Here is a 27,982-nt window from a genome sequence, read left to right as displayed (position 1 = left end):
TCAATGTTCCCCGGATCCGGTGCGGTAGTGGGCGGCGTGGTGTGGCCGTTTTCGGTAACCGTCGTGGACGTGGGAGGAGTTACGGCGCAGTTACGGCGCAGTAAATCCGGCGACGTGGGAGGAGTTACGGCCCACGACCGCCACTTGGAGGCCAACCGCCCGCGTCGGGTGGCTATAAATGCCGCGGGGGCGCCTCGAGGCGGCCACTTGCCACTTCTTCTTCCTCGCACTCTTGCTCCCATCGCTATCCTCTGCGCGCTCGAGCTCACTGCTGCTCCGGCGAACATCTTCCGCTGGCGAACTCCGGCGGGCGAATCTCCACCGATCCGCCGCCGCCACCCCGCCAATCCGGCGCCACGGGGCGCGCGTCTCGACGGAGCGTCCTCAGCCGCCGCTGTCGCCGCCGCGATCGCAAGGTTCTTCCTCGCCGTTCAGCCTCTCCTGGTCATCTTCTTCCTCGACCTCGTCAATGGCGTCCCCAGTGGATCGTGGAGGGCTCCTACATGCGGGAGGACGACATCGAGCGCTCGTACGCCTCCGGCGAGTTCCGCGGTCGGTCATCACGCGGGTGCCCGGCGAGGAGACGGAGCCCGAGCCGAGGAACGGCGAGCGCGTCGTCTTCGGCGCGCACCTCGACCGCGGGCTGGGTCTGCCGGCTTCGCCGTTCTTCCGGCAATTCCTCGACCACTTCGGCCTTCAGCCGCACCACCTGCCGGCCAACGCGTGCGTCCTCCTGAGCTGCTTCGTGGCGTTCATGGAGGCTTACGCCGGCGTGTGGCCCGACCTCGACGACAGGAGCCGGCTCTTCTTCTTGAAGGCGCAGACCAACGACGGCCGCCTGCGAGCCTGCGGCGCCGCCTCGATCTACACCCGGCCTGGTACGCCTTTCCCCAAGATCCCCACCGTCGACTCGGTGAAGAACTGGCAAATGTCATTCTTCTACGTGCGCAACGAGGGAGCTCGTCGACCGGATCAACCTGCCGGAGTTCAATCCGGCTCCTCCGATCGGCCGGATCAACTGGAGCCACAACGCCCGCTCGACGGACCGTAACGCCGAGGTGAACCTGCTCGGGATCTCCTGGCGACAGCCACCGCTGGCGGGCTGACTGCCGAAGATCTTCTCTGCACCATCGCCGAGCGCCGGGTGCTGCCGCTCCAGATGCGCACCCACAAGATCGGGCACATGTCCGGCCGGTTCGATCCGAACCGGACGTCCAAGGTGCCGCTCACCAAGGCCCAGGTGGCCAGCCGGGTGAACCACATCACCAAGGCGAACCTGGCGGAGGACTGGAGCTACGGGCTGGTGCCCTGCGACAGGAACCATCCACCGGCGCGGGTAAGCTTCGTGTCTTTGCCATTTTCCGGCTTGCGGCTGCGAGGCCGACTTCCTTTTTCTTCTGCCGACGTCCGGCTATGCTCATGTTTTTCTGTCTTTCTAGGTTTTTGAGCGCCAGAACGCCGAGGACGGCGACCTGGCGACGAAGAGGTGGACGCCGGATCTCGTCGATCCGGCTGACCAAGCCGGCGACCATGCCGGCGACGACGACCTGCCGCAGGCGCCTGATCTAGGCGGCCAGGGGGAGCACAATCCGCCCCCTTCACCAGAGCACCAGGAGGAGGAGGAGCCGGCGACGTCCGGCACGGGGCCAATCCCCGCCGTGCCTCGCGCACGAGGCCGCCAAGCGCCACGGCGACTTCGGCGCCCAAGGGCACGAAGAGAGCCGGCTCCACCGCCGCCGCGGAGTCGAGGGCGAAGAAACAGCGCCGGCATCAGCCGAAGAAGGTCCCGGAGCAAGCCGGGTGAGCTCTCTCTCTCTTTTTCTTGTTTGATTCCTTTTCTTTCCTTACTTTTGTGCTTATTATCTTTCTGTTTATCCGGCTAGGGCCCCTATCAAGTTTGCCCAGGGCGGCGGCTCCCGGCAAGCTCCACGCGTGGTGTCGCCGCTTCCGCGCCAGAGGAGGGAGCAGACGCCACAGCCTTCCTCGCGCGCACCTACGCCGCCGCCGCCGCTGCGACAGTGGGCGTCTTCCTTTGCCGTGCCGCTGGCCTCCGCGCCCGATCGCGGCATGCGGGTCGAACCAACGCGGCAGCCGACGCTGGACGACATGTTCCCGCGCCGGACGCCTCTTCCGGACCCGGCCCGCTGGGGCCGGGCGGGGCATGCCGCCTTCAGCGGGCCGGAGCCGGCGGGGCTGCTCCCTAGGACTGGCGCCGGCAGGGCCGCGCCGCCTGCGGCCGGAGCCGGCAGCAGGCCCACCATGGTGGAGTTGGACGAGAGTCCGGAGGGCGCCCTGTGCGCCGGAGACAATCGGGCCGGCTGGGCCATCCGCTGCGCCCGGAGCGACGCCGCCGCCGCGGCCGACGAGGGACGAGCCGACCAGGCAGGAGCCGGCGAGGGACGAGCCGGCGCGCACGGAGGGCGCCGACTCGCGCGCGCTGGTGAGGACGGAGGGCGGAGCGGGCCCGTCTGAGGGCCTTCATGTGGCCAAGGGTGCCCGGCTGGTGGCTGTGCCGTCCGCCTCCGACTCCAGCTTCGGCTCGGCAGGAACCATGGAGAGGGCATGGCATCAGGCGAACTCCTGCGAGGTACTCAGCCGGGAGGGGCAGCCTGGCACGGCGCCCATGAAGATGCTTTTCTCCGGCTATCGCGCCAGCCTCAAGACCAAGGCCGCCGAGACCCTTGCCCAGCTGGCGACGCTGGAGGATGCCGAGAAGGTGTGTTTTCTTTTCTTTTGCAATTTTCTTGTCCTGGTAGCCCTCCGAGACGTGGGCCGGCTGCCTGAAGCCAGTCCAGGTTTCGTCTAAGCAACTGATTCTTTCAGACGGTTGAGGAGCGGCGCACCTTCTTGTACAACCAGGTGGTGACCAGCTACCACAAGGCTAAGATCGAGCGAGCCGGCTTGGCTCGCGAGCTGGAGGCTGTCAAGGGTAAGCTCTATGTTTCTTTCAACTTGATGTCTTGTTTCTTTTTTAATCTTGGTTGGCTGACATTTCTTTCCGGCCGCCCCGCAGCTGAAGCCGCCAAAGTCCCGCAGCTGGAGTCGGATCTCCGAGCCGCTCGCGCGCAGTGCGCCGAGAGCGAGGAGACGGGCCGGTCCGCCGCCGGCAAGCTCAAGCTGGCTGAGCAGGAGCTGACACGGCTGCGCCTGCTGGAGAAGAACCACATCACCGAGCTCAACTCCCTCAGGACGGCGGAGAAGGAGAAGGTGGATGATCTGAGCCGGCGGCTGTCGGAGGTGGAGAAGCAGCGGCTTGCGCTGCAGGAGGAGGTCACTGCCAAGTCCACGGAGCTGACGGCTACCGCCAAGCGTTGGACCGACGATTTCAGCGCGCTTGATCGCGGCTTGGCGGGTGAGTGCATCTTTATGTTCCTTCCCTTTGCCGGCTTTCAGCTGTCGACTGCCGACTTTCGTTGGTAGCCGGCAGCAGAAACTTCTTATTTCTTCGCTACCCTCATCTTCGGGCTGGCGGCAGTCGGTTCTTGCCGGCTGCCGCCAGGCTTTTCCTTTTGGTTTAGGACTTCGAAAATTTGCATTTTTCAGCTTATTTCGGCTTTGATGGTTTCTGACTTGCTTCTTCTTCTTGCAGCGGCCTTCCCGGAGACGCAGGAGGCGGCTTTGGCAGCCGTTGGCGTCGCGCGCGATTCCAGGAGGCGGGAAACCGGCGAGGGCAGCTCGGAGTACTTCTCCATGGAGGACCATCTGGCGTCCATGGCTGCCCGCATCGAGCCCGTCACCAAGCTCGGCTGGGAGCTGCGGAAGGCGGCCGAAGAGCTGGTGCCCATGCTGTGGCCTGGGGAGGCGGCGCTGCAAGACATCTCCGGCCTCATCTCCTCGATGGAGCAGGCGCCGGACCGCTTCCTTGACTGGAAAGAGTCGGCCACGCGCGCCGGTGCCGATATGGCACTGTCCTTCGTCCTCTCCTGGTACAACGAGGTGGACCTGGGGCAGCTTGAGTTCCGGCGAGCCGGCGTGGAGGACAAGCTCCCAGCCGACTTCAAGGCCGCCCGCCTTGCTCGAGCCAGCACCATCGCCGACTTCGTCGACAAGACGCTCTTCGTCGCGGACCCGAACCCTCCTCCATCCGATGGAGAATACCTGGATGATGAGGAGGCGGAAGGTGTGCCTGAGGACGACCCGGCCGCCGGCTCCACTGATGCCCCTCCGGCTTAGATTTCCTGCTTTTCAGTTGTTCTTTTGCAAGACAATTTATTAAATCCCCGGGATGCCGGGTGCAGATGTAAGACAATATTATCGCCTTTTAATTATGCCACACTTTAATGTGTTTGTTAACCAATTATGTGCTGAGTTGCTTTCTTTCGACTCGTTCGCTTTTTCCCATCCGCCCCACTCTTTGGCTGTGCCCTTGCCGGTCGTACGTCCGACTTGCGGTCCGTCGCCGGATCAAGAGCGGGCCGCTGGGTGAGGCCGATAGTATTTCAGTCGAACGAGCTGAATTTGGCAATCCGGCACTTATAGGAAAAGTTGCAAGTCAACTCGCTTTTACTCTTTCCCTTAGTCGTTTTTCGCGTGCCGGCTCCCTAGGCCTTACTCCCGCCAGCCGGACAGCCGGGTTGCGGTCTGTAGCTGGTCGGAAGCCGGCTGTCGGAAACCGGATCACGTTACTGAGCCGACCGCGTGAGAGGGTTCAAGCCAATTGGCGAAACAAGGTAAAGTATGCGAAAAACTTGTCGGAAACGGCGCTCTTGGCGCAAGCTTTTTCATAACTCACAAAGGGGATACAAGGGATACATACATTCCTGCTCTCATGCGTAAAATGGGCGGAGTAACCTGACATTCCAGGGACGTTTAGTCTCCTCGTCAGCCTTGTCCGGCTTGTTTTTCTTAGCCTCTTGGGCATCTATGAGATAGTAGGAATCATTGCCTACTGCCTTGCTCACGATGAAGGGACCCTCCCATGGGGATGACAGTTTATGCCGTCCGGCTGTCCGCTGGATCAGCCGGAGCACTAGGTCTCCTTCTCGGAATGCTAAGGGCTGGACCTTCCGGCTGTGATAGCGTCGGAGGCTTTGCTGGTAGATGGTAGATCTAGACTCAGCCAGCAGCCGGGCCTCTTCGACCAGGTCGACTCCATCTTCGCGAGCTTCTTTGGCTTCGGCTTCTGTGTAGAGCTTGATCCTTGGCGCGTCGTGCTCGATATCAGTCGGCAGGACGGCTTCGGCCCCGTATACGAGGAAAAATGGTGTGAAGCCGACTGAGCGATTTGTCGTTGTGCGTAGGCTCCACAGCACACTGGGCAATTCTTCAATCCAGCAGCCGGCTGCTCGCTCGAGCGGCTCCACCAGCCGGGGCCGGATGCCGGCTAGGACTAAGCCGTTAGCCTTTTCCACTTGTCCGTTGGACTCTGGGTGTGCCACAGAAGATAGGGCCATCCGGATTCCCATTTCCCCGCAATAGCGAGAGAAGATGCCTTGGGAGAAGTTGGTGCCGTTGTCGGTGATGATGGTGTGGGGGTAGCCGAATCTCACAATGATTTCCTTGAGGAATGTGACGGCTGTGGACCCGTCCAGTTTCTTGATTGGCTTGGCTTCGATCCACTTGGTGAATTTATCAATCATCACCAAGAGATGTGTCATGCCGCCTCGCGCTGTTCTGAATGGGCCCACCATATCCAAGCCCCATACGGCAAATGGCCATGTGATGGGGATGGTTTTCAAGGCGGAAGCCGGCTGGTGTCTTTGCTTTGCGAAGCGCTGACAGCCGTTGCACTTCTTCACCAAATCTTCTGCGTCTCTGAGCGCAGTCGGCCAGTAAAAGCCGTGCCGGAAGGCTTTGGCCACTATGGCTCTGGATGAGGCGTGATGTCCGCACTCTCCTTGATGGATTTCCCGTAGGAGTTCAATCCCTTCAGCCGGCTCGACGCACCGCTGGAACACCCCACTTACGCTGCGTTTGTACAGCTGGTGGTTGATGATGGTGTAGGCCTTGGCCCTTCTCTCAATCTGCCTGGCCCGGACTCTATCATCAGCAAAGACACCGTCGGTGAGGTAGGAGAGGAATTCTTGTGCCCATGAAGGTACGCATCTTATCTCGAATACGCTGACCAACAGGGCCTCCTGCGTGGGAGCTTCCGGATTCGACTGCATGGTCGCCGGGTCCGGCTTGCTAGCCGGCGGGTTCGGCTTGCTAGCCCCCGAGTTTGGCGATGAAGCCCCCGGGTTGGACTGAGAAGTCCCCGGGTTCGGCATGCTAGCCGGCGGGTTTGGCTTGTTAGCCCCCGACTTGGGCGATGAAGCCCCCGGGTTGGACTGAGCAGCCCCCGGGTCAGCCGGCACGAATATTGAATCCGAGTCCGGTGACGGTATGATGGACGGCTTCTTGAGAACCGCCAAGGCGACACCCGGCGGGATGGCTTGCCGGGTTGAGCCAATCTTGGATAAGGCATCAGCCGCCTCGTTGTTTGCTCGTGGCACGTGGTGGAATTCGCAGCCGTCGAAGAAGCCGGATAGCTGCTGGACATGGAAGCGGTACGAGGCCATATTGGCGTCCTTCGCGTCCCAGTCGCCAGATGCTTGCTGTATGACCAAGTCGGAGTCGCCGAAGCAAAGTATGCGACGCACGCCAATCTCCTTGGCCAGCTTCAGCCCATGAATGAGCGCTTCATATTCCGCCACATTGTTGGATGCGGCGAAGTGGATCTGCAGGACGTAGTCCAGCCGGTCTCCCTTGGGAGAGGTGATGACGATGCCGGCTCCCAAGCCGTTGCGCATCTTCGAGCCGTCGAAGTGCATCTTCCAATGTGTGGAATCCGGCACAGGCGGCAGGTACTGCATCTCAGCCCAGTCGACGAAGAAGTCCGCGAGGATCTGCGACTTGATGGCTGTGCGTGGCTCGTAGAGGATAGTGTGGGCGGCTAGCTCCAGGGCCCACTTGGCAACCCGGCCGTTGGCATCCGTGCTGCCGATGATTTCCGCCAAAGGCGCTGTCGCAACCACCCTGATGGGATGTTCTTGAAAGTAATGCTTGAGCTTCTTGGCCGCCATGTAGACGCCCGTAGGTGACCTTCTGGTAGTGGGGGTAGTTTTGCTTCGATCGGGAGAGCACTTCGCTGAGGTAATAGACTCGGGCGCCGGACCAGCTTCTCTCTGTTTCGGCTTCTTTGCGCTCCACCACCAGGACAACGCTAACCACTCGGTTGGTGGCTGCGATGTACAACAGCATCGGCTCCATTGAAGCCGGCGTTGCAAGGATTGGCGCGGTTGAGAGCACGCGCTTTAAGTCACGGAAGGCTTCATCCGCCTGCGGTGACCAGATGAACTTGTCCGCCTTCTTCATTAGTTGATACAGGGGCAGTGCCTTCTCTCCCAGCCGGCTGACGAAGCGACTCAAGGAGGCCAGGCAGCCAGCAAACTTCTGGACGTCCTTGAGGCACTGCGGCAGTTCCATCTTCTCCAGGGCGCTGATCTTGTCCGGGTTGGCTTCAATCCCTCGCTGAGAGACGAGGTAGCCGAGGAGCTGGCCAGACGGTACGCCGAATGTGCACTTGGCCGGGTTGAGCTTCATCCGGAATCTTCTCAGATTGGTGAAGGTTTCTCTCGGTCGTCAAGGAGGGTAGGCATCTCCTTGGTTTTTACAACGACATCATCCACATATGCGTGAACATTTCTGCCGATTTGATCCTGCAAACACTTTTGCATGCACCTTTGGTAGGTGGCGCCTGCATTTTTCAAGCCGAATGGCATAGTCGTGTAGCAGTAAGCCCCGTACGGGGTAATGAACGAAGTCTTTATTTGATCAGCCGGATTCAAAGGAATCTGGTGGTAGCCTGAATAGGCGTCTAAGAAAGACAACAGTTCACAGCCGGCAGTCGAGTCTATGACTTGATCTATGCGCGGCAGGGGGAAGGGGTCCTTCGGGCACGCCTTGTTCAGGCTGGTGTAGTCGATACACATGCGCCAGGAGCCGTTCTTCTTCAAAACCAGGACCGGGTTCGCCAACCAGTCCGGGTGCAGCACTTCCATGATGAAGCCGGCAGCTAGGAGCCGGGCGATTTCTTCACCGATGGCCTTCCTTCGTTCTTCGGCGAAGCGCCTGAGAGGCTGCTTCACCGGCTTGGCTTCAGGCCGGACGTGGAGGTGGTGCTCAGCCAACTCCTCGGCACACCCGGCATGTCTCTTGGAGTCCATGCGAAGATGTCCCGATTCTCACGGAGGAAGCTGGTGAGCTCGCTTTCCTATTTCTTGTTCAAGCCGGCACCGATGGTGACGAACTTGTCCGGCTGCGCCGGGTCCAGGAGGATCTTCTTGGTGTGGTCGGCCGGCTGGAAGTGAGTCGTCCCAGCCGGGTTGCACTGCAGCCGGCATGTCCGTCTGCGCGGCTTTGGCGAGGGCAACGGCGTCGTGGATGAGCTGCTTCTCGGTGGCGATGACCAGCGTGGGGGCCATCTTGGAGCTCTGCGTGGCGCAATCCATGGAGCGGCGATAGTCGCCGGCTACGGTGATGACCCCCTTGGGGCCAGGCAGCTTCATCTTCAGGTACCCATAGTGGGGCACCGCCATGAACTTGGTCAGGGCCGGCCTGCCCAGGAGCGCGTGGTAGGGACTCACGAGGTCCACCACCTCGAACTCGATTCTTTCGGTGCGGAAGTGATCCGGCTGCCCGAACATCACCTCCAGCGTGATCCGGCCGATCGGCTGGCAGCAATGGCCTGGCACGATGCCGTGGAAGACGGTGGGGGTGGGGCGCAACTCGGCCTCCTGGATGCCCAGCTTGCGGGCGGTGTCGCGGTAGAGGATGTTGATGCTGCTGCCGCCGTCGATGAGGACGCGCGAAAAACGCACGCTGCGCCGGGTTGTGCCGATGGTGGGGTCGAGGACCATGGCGTAGCTGCCCGGCTTCGGCAGGACAGCCGGTGTGTCACGGCGATCGAAAGTGATGGCCTGCTCTGACCAGTTTAGGTACTGGGGGACCGGCGGTATGACCGCGTTGACCTCGAGGGAACGGCGCTCTTGGCTCGTCCTGTCCTCGGGCTCGGAGGTGAAGATGATGTAGGTGGCGTCTTCGGCCAGATATCGGCCGCCATGGTGCACTTGGTTAGCCTCGTGGTGCTCGAGGTTGGCGTTCTCTGCGCCGGCTGGGCCACCCGACCCGCCGGCTGGTGGAGGCGGGGGTGGAGGCGGTAGAGGTTCACCGCTTGTCAGCCGCTTCATGAAGTGGCAGTCGCGGGTGGTGTGGTTGGAGGGGTTCTTGCCGCTGTGGTACTTGCACGGCGAGTCGAGCATTTGCTCAAAGGTGTACTTCGGCTTCCACCGCCGGTCTTGCTTCGGCGGCGGCTGCCGCTGCCGCGTTGTGCGCCACGGCGGCTACGTGGGCGGAGCCGTACCGGCGGTCCGGCTGGTCGCTGTGACGCTTGCCGCGGTAGTTGTCCCGCCGGCTGCCATGCGAACCGCCCTCGGCCGGCTTGTGCTCAGCCGGCCTGTTGTTGTCCCGCCTTGCTGGAGCCGGTGAAATATCAGCCGGCGCCTTGCCGGCTTCCTCTGCCAGCGCGTACTTTGTCGGCGATGGCCATCAAGGCGACCATCGACTTGGGGTCACTGTGGCGCAACTTGTGCCACAGCATGGTGTTGGGCCGACAGCCTCCCATGAAGAAGCCGATGGCCTGGATCTCGTGCACGCCCTCACAGGAGTTGCGCATCTCGCACCAACGCGTCAGGTACGCGCGATCCGTCTCGTCGGGGCCCTGCTTGCACATCTCGAGCTGCTGGGGGCGACCCGGCCGGCGATAGGTGCCGGTGAAGTTGCTGATGAAGGCCGCTCAAGTCGAGCCAGCCGTTTATGCTGCCGGCTGGCAGGTTGTTGAGCCATGTGCGGGCGGAGCCGACCAGCATCAGGGGGGAGTAGCGCACGGCCCAGCGCTTGTTGCCTTTGGCGATGCCGACTGCGGTGGAGTAGTCCTGCAGCCAGTCCTCCGGCTTGGCGGTGCCGTCGTACTTGGGGGTGTCACGGGGGAGCGTGAAGCCTTCGAGTGTGGGCTCGTTGGCGATGCGGGGCCCGAAGCACTTTGGGCCGGCTGGAGCTTCTTCTTCCGCAATGCGGGATTCGACCAGCCGGTCGAGGCGATCTCGGGCGTCGGCGGGCTCGATGCGCGGGCCCAGCCGGGAGTGTGCCGGCTGGCGCGCGCCGCTTGCTTCTGGAGCCGCTCGGTGATGACGGCGGGGCTCGGAGTCTTGCTCCTGGTTCCGGCTTGGAGGGGGCCGGCTGCGGCTGCTGCCGCTCGGCTGCTGGCTTGGCCGGCCCGAGCTGTGCGTGGCCCGAGAGTCATGGCGCCGGCTTGGTCCTGGGGAGGCGGACTCGGCCGTGTCCCTGGCGCCTTCCCTGTCGTTGCCTGCAGCTCCACGAGCGTGAGAAGCTCTGGGGGCATTGACATACCTGGGGTCGGCGATCTGCCTGTTGGCTGCGTTAAGCAGCTCAGTCACCCGCCTGGTCTGACGGCGTAACTCTTCGCCTTCAAGGCGGTTCAGCTCTTCCGCGGCGGCTTCTGCCGCGCGCATGTTCTTGTCGGGCGTGTTGTAGACGGGGAGCTCCATGGACGGAGCCGGCGAAGGAGCGCCGTCGCGGGCGATCTCAGCGCCAAGGTCGCGGCCCCTGCGGCGGATATGGCCGGCTCGGCTTGGCTCGTCGCCGCCTGGAGTGAGGCCGTGGGCGCGGTTGTACTCGCGCTGGGTGATCTCCATCTGGCGCTTAGCAGCAGCCAGTTCTTCGGTTTGCTTGAGGAGGAGCTGGCGGTGCGCCTCCAAGTCCGCCTCGATGGCGGTGGGATCTCCGCCAGGCGTGAGCGGGGTGCTCAGTTTTGCCCGGACTGCATCCAGCCGGGACGGTGGTGGTGGCGCTTTCGGGCCCGAGCCGGAGGCGTTGGGGTCGATGTTGCGCTCCAAGCCGGGGCCGCGGGTGCGCGGGTTCTTCTCGGGGAGCTCCTCGCCAGCCATCATGACTTGCACGACGGCGGGGCTGGCGGGAGCGCTGCTGCCGGCTCGCGGAGGAGGGCTAGCGCAGCGCAGCACCTGCCGCGGGTAGCGCGGCGGTGCGACGGTGGCGACGTAAACGTCGAAGCCGCCGAAGGAGATGACGCTGCCGCCGGCTGGGAAGGGCCGGTCAGCGAAGCAGCCAGCGTTGTCGCTGACGCAGTTGAGGGAGCCGAATCTCCAGATCAAGCCTGAAGCGACTCGCTCGCCGGTGGTGATGGTGAGGCCCGTCCGGATGAAGACACCGGCCGAGGATGCTGAAGGCCCCACGGTGGGCGCCAAATGTCGTGGTATCGTCACGGCATATGCCATAGGGTGGCTAATCGAAGTGGTTCCTGAGGGATCTCACGGCGGTATCCGGAAGCGGGTATGGGCACGAGCGACACGGCGACGTACCCAGGTTCGAGGCCCTCCGGTGGAGGTAAAACCTCTACTCCTGCTATGAGTGTATATGATGATCACACAGTACAGTGGTGCTCCTAGAGCTGTGTCCGGCTGGCCCTGAGAGGCTAAGGAAGACGATGGTCTCTCTCACAGGGCAGCTCTGTAGGTAGGTGAAAGCAATAAATGATCGATCCCCTGCACGAGAGGGGGTAGTGCGGCTTATATAGGCACCGGCACTTTACATATAAGACCCTATAGTTCTCGGCCGGCTGGGCCGGCTTCGGCTTCCGCTCCTTCCCGAGGCGGTGACGTCAGGAGTGGTTGAGGCATCGTGGCCTGTCCCATCCGGCTGCCACGGTCAGCGGTATGGAGGAGGTGTCCCTGTCGCCGTCAGCCACTGTAGCCAGTACGGATCGTCGTAAGCCCTGACGGCCTGTCCATCGCGCGGCACTATTGCTCCACAGTGCCCCGCGCTTTACGGAAGATGGAGTCAGCGTGGACTTTAGGAACCCGGATCACCAACCCGGTTCCTTCCAGTGCAAGACTCGCCAGCCTCGAGTCGGTCTGAGGTACAAACCCCAGTCGGATATGGCTTGTAGAAGCCGGCCCAGCTACAGCATTGGTGGCCGTAGCCAGGCCGACTAGGACCTAGAGCCAGCCGGCTTCCGGACCAGCCGGCCACGGCGCCAGCCGGCTGCTCCTCAGCCGGCCTTGCCGCAAGCCGGCCAGCGGCCAGCCGGCTGCTCCGCGTCCATTGCCCTATCCGGGGTCTTCCCCCCGACATACGATGAAGCGCGGATCTCAATTGATGCGCTGTTTGGAGCTTGTCGCGGGATTGCCACGGCTCTGCGGCTAAAGAAGGCCAAAACCACAGTCGTCGACACGATGACCAAACTTATGCGACAGGTGCCGGAGTTCATGAAGGACTGGCAGAAGTCTTCAGCGCGCGGAGCCGCCTCCTTAGTCCTGGCCACCTGCAAGGCTTTCTTCCCCTCACTCAACCTGGCGCAAGTTGCACGCGGAGCCCCCGAGAGTTCCGACATGAGCGCCCTCCTCGCGGAAACTGAAGGCTATGAAGAGCTGTTTGTCAGGCGAGTGGATCACTCGTTCTGGTACAACAAGCACAATCTGCCCGAAGGTTTTTCCGATGCAGAGGAGGAAGTAGGCGAGCCAGAATTTTATGGGGAAGGATCCGGATCCAGCAGCGAGCACTCCGGAGAAAACTCTGGAGAAGACTCTGAAGCCGGATCTGGTGGCAGCGACGACGGCTCCAGCTACCAGCAATCTAAAGAGGAGGACTCCGAGTAGAGTTCCTGTTTGAAACATTGAAACAAGTTGCATCATTTTGGCCCCGGAGTGGGTTTGTAATAAGACTAAATTCTTAAGTAGCTAGGAACGAAACGATAATGCATGGGGCGGAAACAATTATCCTGCTATCCGTTAAATATTATGTGCATGTTTCGTTTTATGTCGGAAAGCAAGTGCTGACTTCGTTATTTTCCGGCTTGCTCGCTTGACCTTCCACGAGCCGGAAAACCTTTAGCCGGAAACGCTCGCTGATGGCGTGTATTTCACACGTTCGTTGGGCAACCCCAAGAGGAAGGTATGATGCGCACAGCAGCAAGTTTTCCCTCAGAAAGAAACCAAGGTTTATCGAACCAGGAGGAGCCAAGAAGCACGTTGAAGGTTGATGGCGGCGGGATGTAGTGCGGCGCAACACCAGGGATTCCGGCGCCAACGTGGAACCTGCACAACACAACCAAAGTACTTTGCCCCAACGAAACAGTGAGGTTGTCAATCTCACCGGCTTGCTGTAACAAAGGATTAACCGTATTGTGTGGAAGATGATTGTTTGCAGAAAACAGTAGAACAAGTATTGCAGTAGATTGTATTTCAGTAAAGAGAATTGGACCGGGGTCCACAGTTCACTAGAGGTGTCTCTCCCATAAGACGAACAGCATGTTGGGTGAACAAATTACAGTTGGGCAATTGACAAATAAAGAGAGAATGACAATGCACATACATATCATGATGAGTATAGTGAGATTTAATTGGGCATTACGACAAAGTACATAGACCGCCATCCAACTGCATCTATGCCTAAAAAGTCCACCTTCAGGTTATCATCCGAACCCCCTCCAGTATTAAGTTGCAAAGCAACAGACAATTGCATTAAGTATGGTGCGTAATGTAATCAACAACTACATCCTTAGACATAGCATCAATGTTTTATCCCTAGTGGCAACAGCACAACACAACCTTAGAACTTTCTCACATCGTCCCGGTGTTAATGCAGGCATGAACCCACTATCGAGCATAAGTACTCCCTCTTGGAGTTACAAGCATCTACTTGGCCAGAGCATCTACTAGTAACGGAAAGCATGCAAGATCATAAACAACACATAAGCATAACTTTGATAATCAACATAACAAGTATTCTCTATTCATCGGATCCCAACAAACGCAACATATAGAATTACAGATAGATGATCTTGATCATGTTAGGCAGCTCACAAGATCCGACAATGATAGCACAATGGGGAGAAGACAACCATCTAGCTACTGCTATGGACCCATAGTCCAGGGGTAGACTACTCACACATCACACCGGAGGCGACCATGGCGGCGTAGAGTCCTCCGGGAGATGATTCCCCTCTCCGGCAGGGTGCCGGAGGCGATCTCTGGATCCCCGAGATGGGATCGGCGGCGGCGGCGTCTCTGGAAGGTTTTCCGTATCGTGGTTCTCGGTACTGGGGGTTTCGTCACGGAGGCTATTTGTAGGCGGAAGGGCAGGTCAAGAGGCGGCACGGGGGCCCCACACCACAGGGCCGCGCGGCCAAGGGGGGGGGCCGCGCCGCCCTATAGTGTGGCCCCTCCGTGGCCCCTCTTCGTCTCTCCTTCGGACTTCTGGAAGCTTCGTGAGAAAATAGGCCCCTGGGCTTTGATTTCGTCCAATTCCGAGAATATTTCCTTACTAGGATTTCTGAAACCAAAAACAGCAGAAAACAGCAACTGGCACTTCGGCATCTTGTTAATAGGTTAGTTCCAGAAAATGCACGAATATGACATAAAGTGTGCATAAAACATGTAGATAACATCAATAATGTGGCATGGAACATAAGAAATTATCGATACGTCGGAGACGTATCAGCATCCCCAAGCTTAGTTCTGCTCGTCCCGAGCAGGTAAAACGATAACACAGATAATTTCTGGAGTGACATGCCATCATAATCTTGATCATACTATTTGTAAAGCATATGTAGTGAATGCAGCGATCAAAACAATGTATATGACATGAGTAAACAAGTGAATCATATAGCAAAGACTTTTCATGAATAGCACTTCAAGACAAGCATCAATAAGTCTTGCATAAGAGTTAACTCATAAAGCAATAATTCAAAGTAAAGGTATTGAAGCAACTCAAAAGAAGATTAAGTTTCAGCGGTTGCTTTCAACTTGTAACATGTATATCCCATGGATATTGTCAACATAGAGTAATATAATAAGTGCAATAAGCAAGTATGTAGGAATCAATGCACGGTTCACACAAATGTTTGCTTCTTGAGGTGGAGAGAGATAGGTGAACTGACTCAACATTGAAAGTAAAAGAATGGTCCTCATTGAGGAAAAAGCATCGATTGCTATATTTGTGCTAGAGCTTTGATTTTGAAAACATGAAACAATTTTGTCAACGGTAGTAATAAAGCATATGCATCATGTAAATTATATCTTATAAGTTGCAAGCCTCATGCATAGTGTACTAATAGTGCCCGCACCTTGTCCTAATTAGCTTGGACTACCTGGATTATCACCGCAATACATATGCTTTAACCAAGTATCACAAAGGGGTACCTCTATGCCACTTTGTACAAAGGTCTAAGGAGAAAGCTCGCATTGGATTTCTCGCTATTGATTATTCTCAACTTAGACATCCATACCGGGACAACATAGACAACAGATAATGGACTCCTCTTTTAATGCTTTAAGCATTCAACAACAATTAATTCTTTTCTCATTAGAGATTTGAGGATTGTTGTCCAAAACTGAAACTTCCACCATGGAACATGGCTTCGGTTAGCGGCCCGATGTTCTTCTCTCACAATATGCATGCTCAAACCATTCAACTCAGTGTAGATCGCCCTTACTTCAGACAAGACGAACATGCATAGCAACTCACATGAAATTCAACAATGAACAGTTGATGGCGTCCCCAGTAAACATGGTTATCGCACAACAAGCAACTTAATAAGAGATAAAGTGCATAATTACATATTCAATACCACAATAGTTTTTAAGCTATTTGTCCCATGAGCTATATATTGCATAGGTGAATGATGGAGTTTTAAATGTAGCACTCAAGCAATTTACTTTGGAATGGCTGGAAAATACCATGTAGCATAGGTAGGTATGGTGGACACAAATGGCATAGTGGTTGGCTCAAGTATTTTGGATGCATGAGAAGTATTCCCTCTCGATACAATGTTTAGGCTAGCAAGGCTTATTTGAAACAAACACAAGGATGAACCGGTGCAGCAAAACTCACATAAAAGACATATTGAAAACATTATAAGACTCTACACCATCTTCCTTGTTGTTCAAACTCAATACTAGAAATTATCTAGACCTTAGAGAAACCAAATATGCAAACCAAATTTAAGCATGCTCTATGTATTTCTTCATTAATGGGTGCAAAGCATATGATGCAAGAGCTTAAACATGAGCACAACAATTGCCAAGTATCACATTACCCAAGACATTTATAGCAATTACTACATGTATCATTTTCCAATTCCAACCATATAACAATTTAACGAAGGAGAAACTTCGCCATGAATACTATGAGTAGAAACCAAGGACATACTTGTCCATATGCTACAGCGGAGCGTGTCTCTCTCCCATAAAGTGAATGCTAGGATCCATTTTATTCAAACAAAACAAAAAACAAAAACAAACCGACGCTCCAAGAAAAAGCACATAAGATGTGATGGAATAAAAATATAGTTTCAGGGGAGGAACCTGATAATGTTGTCGATGAAGAAGGGGATGCCTTGGGCATCCCCAAGCTTAGACGCTTGAGTCTTCTTGATATATGCAGGGGTGAACCACCGGGTGCATCCCCAAGCTTAGAGCTTTCACTCTCCTTGATCATGTTGCATCATACTCCTCTCTTGATCCTTGAAAACTTCCTCCACACCAAACTCGAAACAACTCATTAGAGGGTTAGTGCACAATATAAATTGACATATTCAGAGGTGACACAATCATTCTTAACACTTCTGGATATTGCATAATGCTACTGGACATTAGTGGATCAAAGAAATTCATCCAACATAGCGAAAGAGGCAATGCGAAATAAAAGGCAGAATCTGTCAAAACAGAACAGTTCGTATTGACGAATTTTAAAATGGCACCAGACTTGCTCAGATGAAAATGCTCAAATTGAATGAAAGTTGCATACATATCTGAGGATCATGCACGTAAATTGGCTTAATTTTCTGAGCTACCTACAGGGAGGTGGACCCAGATTCGTGACAGCAAAGAAATCTGGAACTGTGCAGTAATCCAAATCTAGTACTTACTTTTCTATCAACGGCTTAACTTGGCACAACAAAACACAAAACTAAGATAAGGAGAGGTTGCTACAGTAGTAAACAACTTCCAAGACACAAAATAAAAACAAAGTACTGTAGCAAAATAACACATGGGTTATCTCCCAAGAAGTTCTTTCTTTATAGCCATTAAGATGGGCTCAGCAGTTTTAATGATGCACTCGCAACAAATAGTATTTGAAGCAAAAGAGAGCATCAAGAGGCAAATTCAAAACACATTTAAGTCTAACATGCTTCCTATGCATAGGAATCTTGTAAATAAACAAGTTCATGAAGAGCAAAGTGACAAGCATAGGAAGATAAAACAAGTGTAGCTTCAAAAATTTCAGCATATAGAGAGGCATTTTAGTAACATGAAAATTTCTACAACCATATTTTCCTCTCTCATAATAACTTTCAGTAGTATCATGAGCAAACTCAACAATATAACTATCACATAAAGCATTCTTATCATGAGTCTCATGCATAAAATTATTACTCTCCACATAAGCATAATCAATTTTATTAGTTGTAGTGGGAGCAAAAACAAAGTGGCTATCATCATATATAGGAGGCATATTATAATCATAAAAGAAAATTTTCTCCTCAATGCTTGGGGGACTAAAAAGATCATGCTCATCAGAGCCAACTTCCCCAAGCTTAGAATTTTCCATAGCATTAGCAACAATGGTGTTCAAAGCATTCATAGTAATAACATTCCCATTAGCATGCATATAAAGTTCCATGGGTTTTTTAATTCTCTCTTCAAACACATCATGTCCTAATTCAAGATAAAGTTCATAAAGGTCTCTCATATTTTTGTTGTTTTCCATTATGCTTAACTAGTGAAATAAAAACATGCATGATATTAAGTAAAGTAAATGCAAGTAACTAATTTTTTTGTGTTTTTGATATAGCAAACAAGATAGCAAATAAAGTAAAACTAGCAACTAATTTTTTTGTATTTTGATTTAGTGCAGCAAACAAAGTAGTAAATAAAACTAAGCAAGACAAAAACAAAGTAAAGAGATTGAGAAGTGGAGACTCCCCTTGCAGCGTGTCTTGAACTCCCCGGCAACGGCGCCAGAAAATATGCTTGATGGCGTGTATTTCACACGTTCGTTGGGCAACCCCAAGAGGAAGGTATGATGCGCACAGCAGCAAGTTTTCCCTCAGAAAGAAACCAAGGTTTATCGAACTAGGAGGAGCCAAGAAGCACGTTGAAGGTTGATGGCGGCGGGATGTAGTGCGGCGCAACACCAGGGATTCCGGCGCCAACGTGGAACCTGCACAACACAACCAAAGTACTTTGCCCCAACGAAACAGTGAGGTTGTCAATCTCACCGGCTTGCTGTAACAAAGGATTAACCGTATTGTGTGGAAGATGATTGTTTGCAGAAAACAGTAGAACAAGTATTGCAGTAGATTGTATTTCAGTAAAGAGAATTGGACCGGGGTCCACAGTTCACTAGAGGTGTCTCTCCCATAAGACGAACAACATGTTGGGTGAACAAATTACAGTTGGGCAATTGACAAATAAAGAGAGCATGACAATGCACATACATATCATGATGAGTATAGTGAGATTTAATTGGGCATTACGACAAAGTACATAGACCGCCATCCAACTGCATCTATGCCTAAAAAGTCCACCTTCAGGTTATCATCCGAACCCCCTCCAGTATTAAGTTGCAAAGCAACAGACAATTGCATTAAGTATGGTGCGTAATGTAATCAACAACTACATCCTTAGACATAGCATCAATGTTTTATCCCTAGTGGCAACAGCACAACACAACCTTAGAACTTTCATCACATCGTCCCGGTGTTAATGCAGGCATGAACCCACTATCGAGCATAAGTACTCCCTCTTGGAGTTACAAGCATCTACTTGGCCAGAGCATCTACTAGTAACGGAAAGCATGCAAGATCATAAACAACACATAAGCATAACTTTGATAATCAACATAACAAGTATTCTCTATTCATCGGATCCCAACAAACGCAACATATAGAATTACAGATAGATGATCTTGATCATGATAGGCAGCTCACAAGATCCGACAATGATAGCACAATGGGGAGAAGACAACCATCTAGCTACTGCTATGGACCCATAGTCCAGGGGTAGACTACTCACACATCACACCGGAGGCGACCATGGCGGCGTAGAGTCCTCCGGGAGATGATTCCCCTCTCCGGCAGGGTGCCGGAGGCGATCTCCTGGATCCCCCGAGATGGGATCGGCGGCGGCGTCTCTGGAAGGTTTTCCGTATCGTGGTTCTCGGTCCTGGGGGTTTCGTCACGGAGGCTATTTGTAGGCGGAAGGGCAGGTCAAGAGGCGGCACGGGGGCCCCACACCACAGGGCCGCGCGGCCAAGGGGGGGGGGGGCCGCGCCGCCCTATAGTGTGGCCCCTCCGTGGCCCCTCTTCGTCTCTCCTTCGGACTTCTGGAAGCTTCGGGAGAAAATAGGCCCGTGGGCTTTGATTTCTGCCAATTCCGAGAATATTTCCTTACTAGGATTTCTGAAACCAAAAACAGCAGACAAGAATCGGCACTTCGGCATCTTGTTAATAGGTTAGTTCCAGAAAATGCACGAATATGACATAAAGTGTGCATAAAACATGTAGATAACATCAATAATGTGGCATGGAACATAAGAAATTATCGATACGTCGGAGACGTATCACTCGCCAGCGGCGACGAAGCCCAATGGCAGTCCGTCCATAACCGCGGAAACAAGCCCCCAGGCATAGGTGCCGGAAATCGCTACTAGGAATCCACGAGTTTGCAACAGATAACAACTTAATCAGAAAACTTAAGCTTACGTCCTAAAGGACGATTTTGGAAATCACAACTTTCATACACGCCTAGGCGGAAATATCCAGCTCTGCGGTTTTAGTCGGAAAAAACATACACGATCTAAAATGAACAAGTAAAGGAGGTAAAAGACTCAAAAGAGTGAACCAAAAGCTTTATTTCATTGATCATGTATAACTATTACAGAGTTTATAACTCGGAAAATATATGCTAAGTGTAGAAAGGACGTAGCTGTGCGATATTCCAGGGGCGATCTGTTTCATCGTAGATGTCATCCGGATCCTCACGCTTGCGTTTCCGGTGCCAGTTAGCAGGTCTATCCCTTAGCTCGCGGAAATCAACAAGGTAGTACGACCCGTTATGAAGCACTTTGCTAACGACGAAGGGTCCTTCCCATGGAGATTGCAGCTTATGGTCTTTCACCTGTCGAAGGCGGAGGACCAGGTCTCCTGCCATGAAGGAGCGTTTCCGAACTCGACGACTGTGATAACATCGGAGCTTTTGCTGGTAGATGGCGGATCTCTGGTCTGCTAGGTTCCGAGCTTCCTCGATCAGGTCCACAGATAGTATGCGGCCTCGTCACATTGTTTCTTCATTGTAGGCGGAAATTCGCGGTGAATCGTGGATGATGTCGGAGGGAAGCACGGCTTCGGATCCGTATACCAGGAAAAAAGGGGTAAACCCTGTTGATCTGTTAGGGGTAGTTCGTAAACTCCACAGAACAGCCTCCAACTCATCAGCCCAAGCTCCAGCTGCTCGTCGCAGCGGTCCTTCAAGGCGTGGTTTAATTCCTGATAATATTAGGCCGTTAGCCCTTTCAACCTGACCATTGGACTGTGGATGAGCCACAGATGCGAGGTCCAGTCGTATCCCCATTGTTTCACAATAATCCCTCAATTCTCCTTGAGCGAAGTTCGTGCCATTATCTGTGATTATGCTGTGTGGGATGCCGAATCTCATCACGAGGCTGCAGACGAATTTTAGTGCCGTAGCACCGTCGGCTTTTCTCACTGGTTTAGCCTCGATCCATTTGCTGAACTTGTCAACAGCGACCAGGAGGTATTCAAAACCGCCAGGGGATGATCGTTTTAACTTACCAACCATATCGAGCCCCCAGACCGCAAATGGCCAGGTGATAGGTATGGTCTTCAGCTCTTGGGCTGGAGCGTTTGGTTGAGTAGCGTAGTACTGACAACCTCGGCAGGTCTTGACTATCTTGTCAGCGTCTTCTTTAGCTGTAAGCCAATAGAAACCTAACCGAAAAGCTTTTGCAACGAGTGATCTGGGAGCGGCGTGATGCCCGCAGTCCCCTGCGTGGATCTCTCTGAGGATTTCAATGCCATCTTGATTGGAGACGCATTTAAGAAATACCCCTGCTGCACTTCGTTTGTAGAGCTGTCCATCAACTATTGTGTAGGTTCTTGCTCGTCGACGATCCGTCGTGCGAGGACCTCGTCCTCTGGCAACTTCGATCGATGAGGTAGTCCAGAAAGGCTGTGTCCAAGCCGGAGTGACGGCCATCACTTCCTTAGCCGGAGATACGCCACCTGCGGGTTTTCCGGGTTAGCGCCCTTAATCGAGGGTATCCGGAGATGCTCCAGGAAAATGCCGGGCGGAATTGGTTTCTGCCGGATCCGAGCTTGGATAGCATGTCTGCCGCTGTGTTATCGTCTCTCCGACGTACTTGACTTCGTATCCGAGGAAGCTCTTGGCGATCTCGTCAACTTCGTCTCTGTAGGCCGCCATGACGGAATTTACGGCGTTCCGGGTTCCGGCTACTTGTTGTGCCACCAGGTCGGAATCTCCACGACATATGATGTGCTTGATCCCAATTTCCTTAGCGATGCGCAGACCGTGTAGTAGAGCTTCATATTCCGCCATGTTGTTGGTAGCTTCGAAGTGGATCTGCAGAACATACTGCAGTTCTTCTCCGGTAGGGGATTTCAGGGTGACTCCGGCTCCTGAGCCTTGATGCTGCTTGGATCCGTCGAAGTGCATGACCCATGTTTACGGTTCCGGCTCAGGACTTGCATCCGGAGCTTCGTCCAATCTGCAACGAAATCTGCCGAACACGGGATTTTACCGCAGTCCTTGGCTTGTAAGCGATGTCGAAGGCGGATAATTCGATGCCCCATTTAGCCGTATGTCCTGTTGCGTCAGCGTTGTTGAGAATTGTTGACAGCGGAGCCTTGCTCACAACTGTTAGTGGATGCTCTTGGAAATAATGCCTCAGCTTCCGGCTACCTAGGAACACGCCATAAGCTAGCTTCTGAAAGTGAGGATATCTCTGTTTTGACTCCGTCAGCACCTCGCTAATGTAGTAGACAGGTCTTTGGACGTCATATTCATGACCTTCTTCCTTTCGCTCCACCACGATGACGAGGCTGATGACTTTGTTGGTAGCTGCCAGATAAAGGAGCATTGGCTCTGACTCTACTGGAGCTGCCAAGATAGGAGGGGAGGTAAGTATTTCCTTCAACCCTCGAAGAGCTGCGTCGGCTGCGTCATCCCAGACAAATTTGTCTGTTTTCTTCAGCAGCTTGTACAGAGGTAGTGCCTTCTCGCCAAGACGGCTAACAAACCTACTGATTGCTGCAACACAACCAGTTAGTCGTTGCACATCTTTGAGACAAGTTGGCCTTTTGATACACAGGATTGCCTTGATCTTTTCCGGGTTAACCTCAATGCCTCTGTGAGAGACTATGAAGCCAAGGAGTTTTCCGGCTGGCACGCCAAAGACGCACTTCAGCGGATTCAACATCATCTTGTACCTGCGGAGGTTGTCGAAGGTTTCTGTGAGGTCGCTGATCAAGTCGGATCCTTTCCGGGTCATGACCGCGATGTCGTCGACGTAAGCGTGCACGTTCCGGCCAATTTGGTCCTTCAGGCACCGCTGCATCGTACGTTGGTAGGTAGCACCTGCATTTTTCAAACCAAAGGGCATAGTAACATAGCAGTAAGTACCGAACGGAGTAATGAATGAAGTCGCCTTTTGGTCGGATTCCTTCATCCGGATCTGATGATACCCGGAATACGCATCAAGAAAACACAGAAGTTCCGCCCCCGCCGTCGAATCAATGACTTGGTCAATGCGCGGCAAGGGGAACGGATCCTTCGGGCAATGCTTGTTCAAGCCAGAGTAATCGATGCACATTCTTAGTATTTCAGTGTTCTTTTTGGGTACAAGGACGGGATTCGCGACCCAATCGGTGTGGATAACTTCTATTACAAAACCTGCTTCTAATAACTTTGCTAGTTCCATCCCTATGGCGCGGCGCTTCTTATCTCCAAAGCGTCGCATAGCTTGCTTCACTGGTTTGGCCCCCGGATTTATGTTGAGGTAGTGCTCGGCGAGTTCCCTAGGTACTCCGGACATGTCAGAAGGTTGCCATGCGAAGATATCCATGTTAGCGCGGAGGAACTCGACGAGCGCACTTTCCTATTTGGGGTCCATGTTGGCTCCGACTGAAACCTGCTTGGAAGAGTCACCTGGGATGAGGTCATGCTTCTTGGTTTCTATCGCGGGCTTGAAGGAGGTTTTCTGCTCGGAGATTTGCTTCTTGGTGGTCTGCATCTCAGTCGGATCCACCGCGGCTCTGTAGCCTTTTAGCTCTTCTCCAGATATCACAGACTCTGCGAAGGCGGCTTCGCCTAACTCGCACTCATGAGCCTTTTTGTAGTCTCCGGATACGGTAATCATACCTTTAGGACCCGGAATCTTGAGCTTGTTGTAGATGTAGCACGCTCTTGCGTGGAACTTGTGGTAGGTGGGCCTGCCGAAGATGACGTGGTAGGAGCTCTTGAAGGGCACAACTTCAAACGTGATCTTCTCTTCGCGGAAATTATGAACATCGCCAAAAGCCACGGGAAGTGTGATGCTGCCGAGGGAGTTTGCCTTCTTACCCGGAACCACGCCATGAAACTCAGTGTTGCTATGTTTGAGCTGTTCCTTGGTGAGGTTCATCCGCTCTAGAGTCTCCAGGTACATGATGTTCAAGCTGGCTCCGCCATCCATGAGGCACTTGGAGAAGTCATTCCCGTCTATGCGGGGACTTACAACCAAGGCGTAGCATTCCTTTGGCACAATTGCGGGATGGTCCTTTCGATCAAATGTGCACGGTATTTCCGACCACCTGACGTACTGCGGCACAGCCGGAACTATGGCGTTCAGGATCCGGGTAGCTGACTTGGAGCGCGTCTTGTTGGGGTTCCGAGGAAAGTGTGGTAAGCCCCCACGCTCTTTTTGTCGAATGGATTGGATTTACCTGCGGTTCCAGCCTTGGGATCCGGCGAGTTATCATCCTCATCCATCGCCTCGGAACTATCATCCTCCTTGTCTTTGTTCTTGCCCTTGCCACCTTTTCCGCGTGGGCGGTGCTTCCGGGCGCGCTTGTATCCGGCCTCCGGGTCATTCTTTAGGTCATTGACCCACTTGCAGTTGCGGTTGGTATGAGTGGACTTCCCTGTAACCGGATCCAGATGGGCCAGGCAGGGCATGTCTCTGTACTCCTCATAGGTTTGCGGTGCGCGGGATCCGGCGGCGGTGACCTCGGAGGTATCTTTGCGACCCCTGCCGGCTCCGCCTCCGCGTCCGCGTCCTCTTCCGCCTCCTGGACCTCCGCGTTGAAACGCCATGGCGACCATTTCGGATCCGCCACTCTTCTGGTCATCAGGGTTCTTGCGCTTATGGCTGCTGCTGCCGCCGTTGTCACGGTTCTTCTTTTGTTGGTGCAGGGGGATTGCTGTAGCTGCGAGATCACCGCCTGCGTCGTCATCGGCGGCAGTGTGATCGCTAGCGATGGTGATCATGTCATCCAACGTCAGTTGATTTGCATTGACCATGCAGGTTAGCTTGTGTCGCAGCAATCCTCCTCGCTGCAAGCCCCCAATGAAGGCGTGCATTGCTGTGCGGTTGTCAACGTTCTCGCACTCGTTTCTGCATGCCAACCATCGGGTGAGGAAATTCCTCGATGTTTCACCCTTCTTCTGGATGCAAGCCTGTAGGTCGCTTGTTGTGGCAGGTCTCTTGTAGGTGCCCCTGAAGTGTTTCTCAAAAGCGTTCTTCAGGTCGAACCAGCAAAAGATGGAGTTCTTCTCGAGGTCGCTGAGCCAGATCCGGGCTGGACCTACAAGGTACAACTGGAGCATGCGGCAGGCGATGTTAGGGGTTCCTCCGGCGAAGGTTACAGCATTGTAGTAATCCTCAATCCAGGTATCCGGCCTTTCGGTGCCATCATAATGCTTCAGATTTCCGGGTAGCTTGAGGTTCATCCTTGGCTTTGGTTCCTCTCGAATCATCCTGCCAAAGCACTTCGGGCCAATGTAGTCGGTTCTGTACTCGTTAAGGCGGTCCCGCGCGTCGCGCGAGCCGTGGCGAGGAGACTTTGAGCGAGAGCGAGATCTCCGGCCATTGCCTCCGCCTCCACCTCCGCCGCCACCGCTAGGTGGTGGTGAGGGAGACCTGCGAGGTGGGCGGTCTGACTTCTTGCTTCCGCCATCTGAATCTCCTCTGCCTTCCTGGTGCTGACTCCGGCTCCTGTGGCTGCCTTCGCCTTGGCGCTGGCTGCCCTGGTCGTTCCGGCGAGGCTCCGGGTCACGGCTCCGACGAGGCTCTGGATCGCGGTTCCGGCGAGGCTCTGGACCGCGGTCTTCATTCCGACTCCTCCTGGGCTCGGGCTCATGAACATTGTTCTGATTCCGGCGAGGTTCCGGCGAGCGCTCCCTGTTTCTGTTTCTTGGCAGCACGTTGTCGCGGATAACAAGCGCACCATGCCCCATGGGCCTGGTGTTTCCGGCTGGACTACGGCGGCGAGGGGGTCGCGGGTAACCGTTGGGTGGAGGTGAGGGGTTGCGGTATTTGTCTCTTCCGGAGTACATCGCGTCCTTTCCCTTCCTTGGATCCGACGGAGGCGTCTGTGACGGAACGGGGATCGGATTTGGGTGCTCCCTGGCCCTTCTTCTGCGCTCCGAGGATCCGGTGTGCGATTCATCGTCCTTCTGCGCGGTAGATACACAGTTATCCGGATTGGATTCCAACCTGCGCGAAGTATCTGCCTTGTTCTGCTGCTGCATTGCTGAAGCGACAAGTGTGCGGAGATAGTTGATGTCAACTTCTTCGTCCTTCTTCTTCAGCAATTCCGCAGCTTTCTGCATGTTGTCCTTTGGAGTTTCCAGCGGCTGGTGATCTGCGGGCGTGTTGAAGGGTATTCTGCGAGGCGGAATTGCTTCTCTAACAATTCGATCGGCCTCCGCCTGCGCATAGGTCATTTTTACCTCCCACTCAGCCCTCATGTTCTTGACCTGCTCGAGTGTGGCAGCAATCTCGCGGTCCTGTCTCTCGAAATTTTCCGTCCAGGCTGCGTGATCTGCCCTTCCTATCCTTAACGCAGCTTCGGTATCGGCGAGCCTCTTGGCTGTGGCCAGCATTTCCTTTCTGGCGGTCTCTAGGGCCTCCAGATCTGCGGCGTCGCCCGGGGTTATAGGTGTGTTAAGAACTGCTCGCGCGGCCACCTCCTCTGCTGACAAGATTTCCTCCGAGGGAGAATCCCTTTGGGGTCGCACCCGAGACATTGGAGATCCTTGATGGGATGGTTGGGGGTCAGATTGGCTGACTTGGTCTCCGGATCCAGTTTGTCCCAGCGCTGCTACCGTTGCGAGAACCTGCTTGGGCTGGGCGGAGTCGACTTCAGGCTGATCACTGTATCCGTATTCTCTTATCTTGCGAACAAAGTCATCAGATTCCGTGGAGGGGGCATCTCCCGAAATTGGGCTTAGATTGCCTAGAATCGATTCTTCAACCGGAGTTTCGCTTTCTCCGACAAGCTCAGCCTGATCCGGATCCGCGTTGTGCTCCGGTGCCTCTACCTGCTCAGGACCAGCTCCGACTGCTTGAGGGGCGGTTCCGGCGGTGTGGGCCAAGAAGTGTATGAAGTGGCACCTCTGCTTTTCTAACACATGGGAGACCCAGGCGGATCTGCATTGGTCTTCCACCTTTGTTTCCTGCTCAGGGGCGGATTGGGTGGGTTTTGAAATTTCCAGATCCAAGGCGGAATCTTCCTTGGGAAGCTCCTGCATCTCAGATCGGATCTTCGCGACAGCGTCCAGCTCAGCGGTGGTCGCGTCTGCGTTACTTACCAGTGGGTTTCCGTCGGAATCGACGGTTTCCCCGATGAAGATGTGAATGCCGCCAATTGGGACGATGGAGAGCTTGACGGGGTTTGTCCTAGCCGGAATCCAGCACTCATCCGGAGGGACGATCGGCAGATTTCCGGCGTAAAGGACGCGCCCCACAGCGATGGTGTCGTCGTAGCTTCCCATGGCGGAACCCTCCCGGTTCCGGCCTCCAGACGCCACAGGCCCCACGGTGGGCGCCAACTGTCGTTGCCTAATCGACGGTACCTCGGAGGAGGGATCCTCGCGAGGGGGAGAAGAAGTAGGGGCCATAGGGCGGAGTGCACACGGGACGGTGGTACGCGAGTTACCCAGCTTCGGAACACCTGCACGATGACAGGGCCTACTGCTGCTTGTCTGGAATTATCTGGGCGCTTTCGCGTTGTTACAATGAGTTGTGGTTGTGCCTCTAGGGCTCCCGGGATCCGGCTTATAAAGGCGCACGGATCTAGGGTTTACATGGAGAGTCCTAGCCGGATTTCAGATAGCCTAGCTACGGTACAATATCTTGCCGTGCACGTCACGGATCCGCCTTCCATACACGTCGTACTGGATCCGGGTTCCTCATGGGCCTCCCTGGATCCGGGTCACTCCTAGGTCGGTACGGATCCGGCCTGCTGATCCTGGGCTGGACTTCTTCCTGCATGATCAACAGCAACTGGGCCGCCCGATGGGCCACATGCCTCATCACCGTCTGTGGGCCACCCGGGCTTGCCGGATCTAGGCACTGTCGATGGTACACCCATGAAGTATACCCACAACACTGCTTAATAGTTCTATATCATTCCCGATCAATAATATGTCATCTACATATAATATCAGGAATGCTACAGAGCTCCCACTCACTTTCTTGTAAATACAGGCCTCTCCATGACACTGTATAAACCCGAAGTCTTTGATCACCTTATCAAAGCGTCGGTTCCAACTTCTTGATGCTTGCTTCAGTCCATAGATTGAACGCTGAAGTTTGCACACTTTGTCAGCATTTTTAGGATCGACAAAACCTTTGGATTGTACCATATACAACTCTTCCTCAA

The 27,982-nt window shown here is 54.6% G+C and overlaps 1 protein-coding gene across 1 annotated transcript in view; it reads left to right on the top strand.

Annotated features, from left to right (window-relative positions):
- Positions 1-503: 503 nt before the first annotated feature.
- LOC139833946 (uncharacterized) overlaps positions 504-27,982 on the top strand; it is a 70,783-nt gene continuing 43,304 nt past the window's right edge. Inside the window, exons 1-7 of the mRNA XM_071824322.1 lie at positions 504-552; positions 1,089-1,336; positions 1,440-1,658; positions 2,420-2,716; positions 2,824-2,940; positions 3,070-3,352; positions 3,590-3,892. Of these exons, the coding sequence (XP_071680423.1) occupies positions 504-552; positions 1,089-1,336; positions 1,440-1,658; positions 2,420-2,716; positions 2,824-2,940; positions 3,070-3,352; positions 3,590-3,892 (1,516 nt within the window). The remainder of the gene's footprint in view (positions 553-1,088; positions 1,337-1,439; positions 1,659-2,419; positions 2,717-2,823; positions 2,941-3,069; positions 3,353-3,589; positions 3,893-27,982) is intronic.

This window comes from Lolium perenne, chromosome 7 (genome assembly GCF_019359855.2).
Source record: "Lolium perenne isolate Kyuss_39 chromosome 7, Kyuss_2.0, whole genome shotgun sequence".
NCBI lineage: Eukaryota > Viridiplantae > Streptophyta > Magnoliopsida > Poales > Poaceae > Lolium > Lolium perenne.
The sequence above is the reverse complement of the archived record's forward strand: the minus strand, read 5'-3'. Positions and strand labels throughout refer to the sequence as shown.